This window comes from Microtus ochrogaster (genome assembly GCF_000317375.1).
Source record: "Microtus ochrogaster isolate Prairie Vole_2 chromosome 14 unlocalized genomic scaffold, MicOch1.0 chr14_random_1, whole genome shotgun sequence".
NCBI lineage: Eukaryota > Metazoa > Chordata > Mammalia > Rodentia > Cricetidae > Microtus > Microtus ochrogaster.
In genome coordinates, this window is record NW_004949096.1 from 18,840,808 (window position 1) to 18,853,405 (window position 12,598).

The 12,598-nt window shown below is 48.8% G+C and overlaps 1 protein-coding gene across 1 annotated transcript in view; it reads right to left on the reverse strand.

The window, feature by feature from the left end:
• Positions 1 to 1,359: 1,359 nt before the first annotated feature.
• The window catches only part of Ambra1 (autophagy and beclin 1 regulator 1), a 202,829-nt gene continuing 191,590 nt past the window's right edge, over positions 1,360 to 12,598 (reverse strand). The window contains exons 17-19 of the mRNA XM_013352584.2: positions 8,411 to 8,503; positions 7,219 to 7,412; positions 1,360 to 2,877 (exon numbers count right to left, since the gene is read on the reverse strand). Of these exons, the coding sequence (XP_013208038.1) occupies positions 2,381 to 2,877; positions 7,219 to 7,412; positions 8,411 to 8,503 (784 nt within the window). The 3' untranslated portion in view covers positions 1,360 to 2,380. The remainder of the gene's footprint in view (positions 2,878 to 7,218; positions 7,413 to 8,410; positions 8,504 to 12,598) is intronic.

The window sequence follows — 12,598 nt, forward strand, 5'->3', positions numbered from 1 at the left end:
AGGAAGGAAGGAAGGAAGGAAGGAAGGAAGGAAGGAAGGAAGGAAGGAAAAGGAAAAAAACCTTGCTTGCTTACACCCTGTTAATCTTTATCAAGCTGCTTGGGCATGAATGCATGTGGGTTCTTGGGGATAATTTGTTTTTCATCTGTAACACATTTAGCCACAGGAGGGACATGGAAAAGATTTAAAAAAAACTTATATTCATTGTAATCATTCACTTAAAAATAGAATGTAATCATTATTATAATTTTTACACTGCTTGAAAGATTTTGCTGGGGTATATAAGCTGTGAGGGAAAATTAGGAAGAGACAGAAGGGAAACATCTGGATAGAAAGGAAAGAATTAGATAGGAGAGATGACAGACCCTAAAGGTATGTGTGTGCTTTCCTTTTTTGCCAGCCCCAGAGTTAAGTTTTGCCTCACTTGCTGACCCCAGAGAATTTTTACTTCCTCAGAAAAGTCGAGTGATTAGTTCAATGGCTCCATGGGCCCCCTCAATCCCTGAGCTGAAGGCTGGTTCTCGTGGCAGTGGTAATGTGCTTTGCAGTGGGGTCCTTCCATCCTTCAATATTTAGCTCAAATCCCTTTCCCTTAGAGGAAAACCAGTTTCACACCTGTGCTCTGTGAGTTGGAATAGTTTGAGATTGCAGGGCTAAGCGTAACTTGAAGCAGTCCCATAGTGCACTTCTGCAAGGGAAATGGGAGTTCAGAAGAGGCAAATCTGTCCTAAGCCACAGCTAGCCAGTGCCTACTGATACAACTCACCGACAGCATGCACAGGCAGAGTGCACACGCTGCTCACGCGTGTGTGTTCCCAAGCAGCCTCGCAGGTGTGCTTTACTTGCTTGCCCACTTTTGGTTTCATCTCTTTGGAATAGAACCTGCAATTTCCCACCCCACCTCCACCTCTTCCAGAGTGTCCCACCTGTGATTTCCTATTAAGAGGCATAAGGCCTCTCTTACTTTCTAAACAGGCTTGGCATGTGAAGAAGCAAAAGCCACGGACAGGGCCGGTCCCCCAGTCAACCATGGCACATTCCCAGAACCTGTCGCAGTGGTCACCAGGACTGGAGAGCGCAGCTTTTGGTCCACAATCATCACTTAGGCCCACAGTCCTGGATAGGGAACAATTAGGATGACTTCCTCCATCGTTCCACTGAGAGGTTACCCCAATCTCAACAGGTTCCAGTAAGCAACCCTCAAGCAGTTGACTTGGGCTAATGAGTTGGAGAAGATCCCACTGCTAGGTTTACTGAGATGCCTAGGGAAGCCAGGCTGCCCAGTTTGGTGCATTCCACATCTCAGTCCCAAACCTTCTCCCTCCCCCGTCTCCGCGGAAACAAGCAGGAGCCTTGCGAGGGGCATGTCATCACTTTAATGATGCAGATCTTTGGTGTCTCCCTCATTAGCAGTAGACTATCCCCTCTCCTCCCTCCACAATGTTTCTATGATGAGTGACAAACAGAAAGGAAATCACATTTTCATACTAAAAACAAAATGATCAGAGCCTTGATTTCTCCACTACAACTACACGCACAGTTCAGGATTCCGCATGCGACACCTCGAATCACAGACCAGCACCTCACATTCTGGCCTGGAATCTCTCCCTCCAGCCTTGGGCTGGCTTTGGCCTGGGCTTAGGTAATACTGACACCTATAGGTGCTGCATGAAGGGCTTTGGGGAGAGGGGGGAGCTTGGTGGACAAGCTGGGGGTGGGCCAGCCTACACTCCCCACTCCTGAGGGCCCGTCCACCACCGTGCATTGGCTCCATCCTGTGTCAGGCAAGCAGGCTGCTTCCTTCACTCTACAGATGTCCACGCTGTGAGTATAGGAAGTCCCCTACATGGAAGCTGGGCCAACTTTTCTGTCTTTGCGGGCTGAGAGGACAGAGAGGCTGGAACTCTAGAAGGTTTAGAGTCGGAGGCAATGTGGGTATGGGGTAGGCTGCTCCTCTGCTCCTGGTGGTTCTGCCCCTAGGAGTCAGCAAGGAAGAACTGTCCCACTGTTCCGTCCAGGATGGTGTAGTCTAGATCTGGAAGACTTCATTCTTCTGGGGCTCCTGCCCAGGGCTGAGTCCCCTAGGCCAGTGACCCTAGGAGAAAGGGGGGTTTGTGGAAGAGACACCCACTTGCTTCTTAATTCATACCAGGCCCAGCAGTGTGGCTCTTCTCGGCTCCAGATCCTGGAGGACTCTATTCCCCAGGCTAGTCTTGCCCTTTGGACTGCCCCTGCCCAGCTGGCTCCACGACCCACCCTCTCATTCCTCCTGTTCCCGGATGCAGGCATCAGCTCTTCTGTGTGTTCAGTTCCCAGCCAGCTGTGAGGTCCAGCTTCTGTTCAGCGGGTTGAGGGGAGGCACCAGCGCCTGTTTGGGACTCTACCGGTTCTGTGGCTCCCCACTAGGGTCTGCAGCTTCCCCCCTGCTGTTGCCATCACCCTCAGGAAGGTGACTGTTATTGGTCACATCGCAGTGCATGGTTGGTCCCTCATTACTGGCAAGGGGGACTGGAATGGGGTCAGGGGAGGAAGACGGCAGGGCTGGCTGAGGTGGTTCTCTCCCAGAGGTACTAGGCTGGTCCCAGGAGGCTGTCCGGGGGCTTAGGCCTCGCTCTGCCTGTTGCCCAGGTTCTGAGAGCAGTCCCCGAGAGGTGGAGGGCTGGGGTGAGGAGGTACGAGCAGCCCCTGACTCTGTGCCTGTCTGGGAGCTGCGGTGAATGCGGTGGCTGACGATGATGTTGTTGCCAAAGCCACCCATGGAAGCCATGGTGGTGCTCTGTTCTCGCTGTACCACAGCTGTCATGCCACCCTCGGCCATTAGCCGCTGGATCCGGCTGAGGGCATCTTCCCCACTGCCACCATAGTCTGAGCCCTCGCCTGGCAGGTACAAAGCAGAGGAAAGAAGGAGTTAGTTGCTGGTCTGAGCCTCTGAGCCAGGCAGCAGAAGCTAGCAGATGCTACACACTGAAAATTGGAGTTCTGAAAACAGGAGAAAGGTCCCAAGTACTATTGTTCCTCCTCTGCTTTACCTGGGAGGAAGTGGCCAAGGCTACTCATCTGTTTCAGCCCCAGCCAGAGTGTCGGCTGCTCTGTCTATACTCTCCCCATCTAGGATGACTTTCAGACCTAGTCCTGGACTGGGATATGTCACCTAATCTTCGGGAAGAAACAGTACCCTGCAGGGCGTGGCTCAAAGGCACACCGTGTGTCATGCTTTATTTCAGCACTATCTTCCTTCACTGTGTTGTTTTTCTTATTTCCTAGAAGCCTGGCTTAAGTGCTCCCTAGATGCCCTATCTCCTGTCCTCTCCCTTTACCCATAGGTCTTCACGCCTTCCCTAGTCATCGCTCTTCCTGGGATACATGCTTGACACTACAGTTGAGAACCAGCTGCCTGCCTGGGCCTGTGACTCCAGCCTGCAGCTCTAAGTAGGGGGAGCATGGGTCTGTTCCCCCATGGAACATGGGTATTCCCTGAAAGAACAGACAAGATCTGGGCTCAAATCACACTTCTGCCATTCAGTCACTGGCTGGCTGGGCTTGGTCAAGACTCAGCATTTGCATAGTATTGGAGAGGAAATGAGAGCCCATATATCAGGGCAACAGCAGTAGTTCTATCCCAAGTCTTCCCCACTCCTGACCAAGCTGAGCAGCTCTGGTTAAGGCTCCCAGCCACCAGGCACAGCTTCACTGCAGGGCTGATCTGTTTTGGCTAGCTCCTGCCCAGTTTGGGATTCTTTGGTTTTGGTGTACCCATGGATGAGATATTTATTTCAAGGTTACTTGTCAATAGCTGTTTTAACAAGGCTTCCTTTGTCCCCTTCCCGGAGTCCTTTCTCTGCCTGTTGAGTCAGATTTCCAGGACAGTCACTTTTATGACTTAGCAGATCTGTTTTGCATGGGACCTGGCGGTACTTGCTCATATCCTCCCTTCAGGTCTTGATCCATTTTTTCTCAGTACTAACTAGTGAGGATTCTATCCAGGCTTTGACTTTTAGCCAGCTGGCTTTTCCCAAAGTCCCTGGGAAACTATGCTCTTAACCCTCATGACGGTGCCTTCACCTACTCTGCCCTGAACAGCTAAGCCTCAGCTCTGCATGCAGAAGACAGAAAACCTGAAGGGCTCTGAGTCCCCAGGGCCACACCTTCAAATAGAGCAGGGCAAGAGGGAAGACCAACCTAGGACCTCAGTGCCACTGAAGCCTCTATCCTAGGAGCTGCTGCTGGGGACTTTGCTCTGCTCTGGGTAGTCCCCACTGCTTCCTAAGAGCTCTCTGGGGACCTCTTCTGCTCTGTGGGGGTCTGCAGTAGGCTTACCTAGGTCCTGTGGGCATTGAACCCATCATGTCAACTGTGCCTGCTCAACTCCCAGAACATCCCAGTGGTTGTTTCCAGGGGAGGAAAAACTACTTTGGAGCCCAAAGGTGCTATACAGCTCAGGCCCAGAGTGCCCTGTGGCCAGCACTCAAGTCTGAGACTGTCTTCCTCAGATGCCCGTCCACAGCTGCGCACCCTTCCACTGCACCTCTGATCTGGCTATGTCCTAACTATTCTCCTCTCTCTTCCCAGCCTATCTTCTTGCTGTTGCCAATACTGTTCTAATTCTTAGTTAACTGAGCTCTGGTTAAGCCCACATCTTACTCAAAGTTCAGCAGCTCCCGAGTGTTCAAAGTCCCTTTGACAGCTGAGGGCCTTCTGACTAGGTGGGTTCTAGTCATTTTCTTGGCCATAACCCTTGACCTATCTAATGCACGCAACAGTCTTTGCTAAAGTGACCTAGCTCTGCTCCCTGCCTGTGCATACTGGAGACATATTACACAGGCTCTCACCTATCCCTTTAGTCTCGTCAGCTCAGGCTCAGAAACTGCTATAAACTCCATGTCATTCACTTAAGATAGAGGCTGTAGCACCTGGAACTTCAGTAGCGCTACATACTTCTCTCTGGCTCGGTTACCAGTGGATACAACATCTCTTGCTGCTGGACCTTCCTGGAGGTCTTACTCATCTCTGGGCAGTGTAACACATGGTCTGGGATGAAATGTTTATTTGCCAAATACATGTATGTCCATGGGCTCCTATGGACGATGGGCTGGATACTGCACACAGCCTTTGGGTTCACAGTGCCGCATACAATGGGACACCCAGTGCTGAGAATGAATGAATGGGAGAGTCAGAGATGGGCATAGCTGGCTCCTGTTGCTGAGCTGTGCTTCTCTCCTAGAATGCGAAGCGGAGGCTAGGAGTCGCTAGAGGCAGCTGGCATATTCTCATGAGGAAAGAAATACTGAAGCCCAAAGGATATGGATCCAGGAGCAGTAGTGACCACAGGGAGGAACTCTGTTCTTCCCTGTACTAAAGTATTTCTTTTAGTTAGAAAAAATAAGAAACTGGTTTAGTGCTGTTGGCAGGCTGTTTCCTTGGCAAATTCTAAGGTACATTCTGAATGCAGAAGACAGGTGGAATTGGCAATTTCCCACAATGCCCTTCAGCTCTATTTAATTTTGGGGGTTTTATTCTCCAGAAGAGAAGAGCAAGAACTAAAGACTGTACCCTCCTCATTTCCCATGTAAACTCAAGGCAGCTGAAGGGTATTATGGGCACGGCCACCCACTGTGTGCTGTGCTCCAGCCCTTTCAGAGCAGCACTTGCTTCCCAGGCCTGGGGCCTGCTGCTCTAACTTGTGTCTTCACAAAAAGACTAGGGGGCAGAGCCACATGGTTCTCCTAGAAGCAGGGAGGCAGGGAGCTCCCTTGTTCAATGCACTTCTTAAACGGCAGCCGCATGCCAGGCATGCACTGGAACAGTGCTAGGAGGAACAGTGAGCTTCTCTCATTTCTGAGCTGCCTCCTGCACAGAGAGTAGGGCAACTTACGGCAGAGTCACGCTCTAGCCCTAAGGCAGCTCAAACTTCTTGACTGAAGCCTGAGAAGCAGAAAAACAAAGATGAACAAATCCCCCTTGTGGAGAGCTTCTCAAAAAGTCTCAGAAATAGCTATCATGTTAGCTGTGTGGAGAGGTGGGTGTGCAGGCCACAGAACCAGGACCTCACATGAGCACGTGCTCTAGCTTCAGATCTTTAGAGGAAGAAAAGGAGAAGTGGACCGGCTGTTGGGTTTATACTAAGGAAGGGTGGACAATGAACCAGACCTGCTTCTCAAACTAACAAATCCAGGCCCTGGTGACAGTGATTAGGGGTGGGGGTGGTAACAGCCAAGTCCAGAAGGGCTAACCTTTCCTAGACTTCTCCTGTGCGTGCTCCTGGAGACCTGGTTACCAGTTTAGTCAACACAAGGAGGCAGGAACCCCCTTGTTCTGCCTGCCTTGAATGAGAAAGTGTGGACAAGGAAAACACTGACAACTGGTTTTCCAGTAAGGAATCTGGCATCAGAGCCATGGGATAGGCATGGAGAGTTACTTAAGGAAAGTCATTTCCTAGCCGGGCGGTGGTGGCGCACGCCTTTAATCCCAGCACTCAGGAGGCAGAGGCAGGCGGATCTCTGTGAGTTCGAGACCAGCCTGATCTACAGAGCTAGTTCCAGGACAGGCTCCAAAGCCACAGAGAAACCCTGTCTCGAAAAACCAAAAAAAAAAAAAAAAGGAAAGTCATTTCCTGGAGGCAACAAAGCAAATTTGTTACTCTTGGCCTGATGCACATCAGAGCTTCTCCTTCCATGGTCTTTCAAGCAAATGGCTCAACCAGATTTCAAAAAAGTCTGTTTAGATACTGCTGTGTTTGGAGCTAGGAGCAGCATGGGGGCTGGAGGTAGGAGGTAAGGAGAGTGAGAACAGCCTGCTTAACGCAGCTGCTGATGGGTTCCAAAGTGGCTTGAGCCCTACCACTGGGAAGTGCTAATTGGTTCTTTAAAGTGTGAGGCCAGCAGAGAGCCAGGGCGGAGGCAGGCAGTGTCCCCTGGAGTAGGTGAGAAGGGGGACTGCTGTTGTGCCCAGCTGCAGACACAACAGCATCCCAACACTGGCACAACAGGAGCACCAAAAGCCTCGCTGTAGCAGTCCCAATATGCCATGCCAGCTGAGAGGAGACAAACTAGAGCCCCAGGTAGCTGGCCCAGCTCTGGAACGGGCACTTCCTATGGAATCTCACTTTTCATGCCCGCTCTTTGGTAAACAGCCTGGATCCTCCAGGAGCACAGGTCTAACTTGCCCTGAGAAGGCAGATTTCCAGTCAGATGTCCCCTGCCAGCAGTTCAAGGCTCCTACCTTCACCAGGACCTGAAGATGCTGTTCCTGGTTCCTCTTCCTCCCTCTCGGTCTGTGTTTCAGCATTCTGCAACTGGAGGGCCAGAGTCTGGGTGCCCTGAGATGTCACAGAGGTGGTAGGGTTCCGAGGTTGTAGCCCAATTGCATTCATCAAGCCCATGTCTCTGTCTGTCCTCCATGTGGCTCTACTGGTTCTAAGGCAAAAAAGACAGACTGAAGTCAGAAGGGGCTTGGGACAGACCCTTCACAGAAGTCTTGGATCATACTTGGATGGGTGGGTGGTCCATCTTGGCCCACAGCCTTAAAAGGAAGAGCCATGACACTACAAGTATCTCCTCATGCAGCTATGATTAACTATCCACAAGTAAGGCCAAGGCCCAAGGCTAATGCCCTCCTTTCCCTGGGTAATTCCCTAGACACAGACTTTTCAGACAGATAGTTATGACAGGCAGCAAAGCTGGGTCCCCAACTTCTGGGGCTGACCAATTACTCACTTTTAGCTTCTTCTGGGATTACCGCTCCAACTGTACCCTGTGATTCCTACAGGAAGCAAGACCTGCCTCAGGTCTCACGTTGAACCAGAATTTTGTTTCTACACAATGCTCCAGGTCTCATCAGTGGATTCAGTGAAAAAGAAGATGAGAGCCAGATTCCTAGTCTCAGTGGCCCCTGAGCTACAGCCATTGGCAACTTGAGTCCTATGGTCCTAGTCATCGGAAGATACCCACTCCGCAGTTTTCTATGGGCAACAGACAAGAGTTCATGGGGCAGTATTTTCTCTTTATTCTTACTCCAAGTGTGCTCAGACGCCATGGCCAGGATTAGAGAAGGCATGCGTTCTATGATGGGACTCTAAGAGCAAGGGTCTTCTCTTCTTTGGTAATTATGTGATGTGTGTATCTGTGTATGGGTATGGGTATGTGAGTGAACGTATAAGTATCCAGAGACCAGAGCATCACAACTCCTTATGGCTGGAGTTGCAGGTGGCTTTGAGTTGCCTGATGTAGGTGTTGGGAACCAAACTCAGGTCTTCCTTCAGAGCAGTATGCACTCTTAACCACTGAGCAATAGCTCTAGCCCCTGTCTTCTTCTGACTGTATGTCAAGACAAGTAACAGATCAATGAAAAGTTGTTCTGGTTGATGAAAGACCCAGAGACCCTCAAACCCAGGAGTCTTCTGACTTCAGCTTACCCAGGCCGCTCGCTGCTCCTGCTGTTGGAGTGGACAGTGAAGACCGTCTCATTTAGCTGGTCCCAGTAGTACTCAACACCAGAGTTTAAGGCCCTAAAGATCCATTGGGAGAGGTGTTAAAAAGGCGCTTAAGAACTCTTGACAACAGCCTGGTCTACAAGAGCTAGTTCCAGGACAGGCACCAAAAACTACAGAGAAACCCTGTCTCGAAAAAAAACAAAAAAAAACAAACAAACAAAAAAAAAGAACTCTTGACAAGTCCTGGGCTTGGGAGCTGTGGTGGGGTGGTTCATGCTGCCCCTCTTCTGGGATGGGAGACTAGGTCCAGAAATGCTCCCTTATTAGGGTGCTCAGCGTCTGAGCATGTGGTAGTTTGAATGTAATTGGCCCCCATAAGCTCATAGGAAGACACTATTAGGAGGTGTGGCTTTTGTGGCCTTGTTGGACAAAGTATGTCACTGGAGAGGCAGGCTTTGAAGTCTTTTTTTAAATTTATTTATTTATTAAAGGTTTCTGCCTCCTCCCTGCCACCGCCTCCCATTTCCCTTCCCCCTCCCCCAATTGAAGTCTTATATATGCTTAAGCCATGACTTGTGTTTCAGTTTACATCCTGTAAAATGCAGGTCAAGATGTAGGAATGTCCAGTTCTATCTTCAGCACCAAGTCTGCCTGCATGCCACAATGATAATGGACTAAACCTCTGAAACTGGAAGCCACCCCATTAAATGCTTCTCTTTATAAGAGTTGCCTTGGCCATGGTGTCTTTTCACAGCAATAGAAACCCTAAGACAGAGTGTCTCAGATATTCTGAATATCCCAAATGCTTTCAGTAGGCTTCCCTTAGAGTCAAAAAAAAAAAAAAAACCCACCAATACCAGATATGCACCAGGTTCCAAGTGTTATTCAGACACACATGGTGAACAAGAGGTAGACTTCCTGGAAAGATATGTGCTATGGACAGCTGTCAGAAGGGACCACTGAGTCTTCAGAAGCAGAGGGTCATGCCCTGAGCCCTTTCCTATTGCCAAGATGCTAAGAGGAAGAATGGAGGTACCTCAACAATCTTATCTGCCTGGAGCTGAATGGCTATACTGTTTTCTTTTCTGGGCCTAGAGTCTCCCTGGCCAGGTTCAGCGAGACAGGCAAAAACTGTAGTTGAGGTAGATCTTCTGCAGTGTTCTATCTGCGGAGAACACTCCAGGACTCCCTGGACTGCCAACTGTTATCAGGCAGCCTCTCGCCATGCCAGAGCGAAGTGGTGGTCATCTCATCTCTCTTTACTGGCTTGTCACAAGCTACAGTCCTGGACAGCAATGTGGATCCCTAAGGAGAACTGCTGCTGGGGCATCAGCAGTGACACAGGACCTGTCTACATAAAATCTCTAGCGCACACACACAGGGTAAGATCCCTCCCTATCTAGGCAGAATGGCAAATAACAATAGTGCTAGCAACTTGGGAGGCAGAGGCAGAAGGATCAAGAATTGAAGGCTAGTTAGGCTATGTGAAACTGTCTCATCAAGCGAATAAGCAAAATAAAGGTCTTTCTCTGATAAAGTATTACCTTGTAGCAGACACGATGGTTGAGAGTAGGGTGCTGGTGATTGCTGTCACGTGTGAGAACAGGAAGGGGGAAAGGGACAGGGTTTGTTTTAAAGACTTACTTAGTTTTATTTTATGTGTATATGTGAGTGCTTGCATGCATGCACGTGTACCACATGTATGCTTGGTGCCTGTGAAAGCCAAACAAGGATGTCTGATCTTCTAGAACTGGAGTTACACACTGTCATCAGGACATGCTGGTGCAACCATTCTCTGGATGAGTCCACTCCATGAGATGTAATCTCTATCTAACACGACTAGGGTAGCCAAAAAACTGAGACTGAACAGGTCAGGAGCCTAGGAGAAAACCAACACTACTGTCCTGTTAAAGGAACATAGCAATAAAAAGACTCCTAATGACATTCCACCGTGCCCACAGATCAGTGCTTTGCTTCGTGCAGTAGACGGTAATTAACACAGAGACTCACACTGGACAATGTGCAGAGAATAAGACTTTGGAAAACTCCGTCTTAAATGGGATGTCTTCATCAAAGCCCTCCCTTCAGGCCTCAGAGAGCCATGCAGAAGAGAAGGCAGAAACATTCTAAGAACTAGAAGTGGTGGATGACTGCAAGGACTACAGGACTGATTCACATGTGAGCTCAAAGAGACTACGGTAGCACGCGCAGGGCCTGCACAGGTTCTAGCCCAAGAGGGTCCCAGGGCTAAGAGTAGAAAGTGAATGTGGGTTACCACTTTCTAACCAAGAAGCCACCTGCAACTGGATACCTGCTTGCAAAGGAAAAAATCATTTTCTCCAATGAAATTTCACTGAGTGTATTAGTCACACTTCAGGGTAGGTCCCATGCCCACTAGTTGAGTCAATACAAAACAAACTCAATGGCATTTCTGCAGACTTTTGTCTCATATTGCTTTGTTTGGGCACAATTATGTTTTTACTGATCTTTTGCTTGCATATTATGGCTTCCATTTATGTAGTTTTCTAAGTGTTTCCTATTTTGTTTTGTTTTTTAAGAGAGGAAAAAAAAAGGCACGGAGAGGAACTGGAAAGAGTTGGGGGAGAGGAAAAGTGTGATCAGAATATATAAAAATTTTTTCAATTAAAAAGGGAGAAAAGGAATAGCAAATGCTCTTAACCACTGAGCACTAACATCGCTCTAACACCTCCTAAAACAAGACATTTTATATTTACTAAATATTATTAAATATTTATTTAGTGTGTGTGTCACATATGGTACAACAGGCATGTGAAGGTCTAAGGACTTGGTCCTCTCCTTTTACCATATGGGTCCTAAGATCAAACTCATGTTGTCACTCATGGAGTCAGGCACCTTCACCCACCGATACATCTAACCAACCAAATAACAGTTGTTGTTTTGTTGTTGTTGTTTTGTTTTTTTTTTTTGAGACAGGGTTTCTCTGTGGTTTTGGAGCCTGTCCTGGAACTAGCTCTGTAGACCAGGCTGGTCTCGAACTCACAGAGATCTGCCTGCCTCTGCCTCCCAAGTGCTGGGATTAAAGGCGTGCGCCACCACCGCCCGGCTCCAAATAACAGTTTTAAATTTACTATTTAGATCTGGTAGATAGCCTGAGTGTATCTAAAACATCTCACAGTGCTCCAGAACAAGTCAAGAAATCCACGTTCTTCAAGAGTTTGGCTTGAAGAGCTCTGTTCTTCCAACTTCATATTCTTAAGCTCCAACACCAGTATTTAGGAGGTAAACATGGTTAAGGGAGGCCATCAAGATGGACCTTAACCTAGAACTATGGTCTTACAAGGACCCTAGAGACACAGCCTGGCATGGTGAGATGGTAGGCATCTATAAACAAGGAAGAGAGCTCATTCAGGAAACCCCTGATGGTACTTGATCTTGGCATCTCCGCCTCTAGAACTGTTCTCATATCTGTCTGCAGAGCTCATGGTCACTGGACTCTTCCTCAGACCCCTCTTTATCCAGTACAGGTTCCTTCCTCTAAAGTTAATTCTGTGGGGTCTAAAGGCTACTGGAAGGCAAAGGTGAGAGACAGTCTCGCATTAGAGAAAGGCAAATGTCCAGAAGCAAACAGCAGAGCCTCCCCAAATGGCACTTTCTGGGGAGCAAATCCTGGCTGCATTATGTCTACGTGAAGCCAGCTGCCAAGAAGCCTTTGATTTACAAACTTGTCAAGATTTATTGACAGGTTGCAATTCCATGTGGACCTCTGCCAAATCCCGCCTCTGTAATTCCTCTTACTCAGGGCTAGCTAGTGACAACAAACTGTTCACACCTAACCTACAACAAACCATGTACTGTGTAACCAGGAAGCTTCTTTCTGTGTGAGAAGGAAACCTTTAGAAGAACCAGTCTGTTCTGGGACCATCAACATGACACAAGAGGCCAAGGACAACCCCCCCCCCACACACACACAAAATAATCAGGCAGCGTGTGCCCTCCCTTAAGAACTGGGGACTGAGTCCTTACTGAAGAGGTCAACTGCAAATCAACAGGAATCACGGGTGTGTGTGTGTGTGTGTGTGTGTGTGTGTGTGTGTGTGTGTGTGACTATTGGCACACACCTGATGTGGGAGTGTCATATATCAATCTGTTGATTTCATTGGTTAAGGAATAAAGAAACTGCCTAGGCCC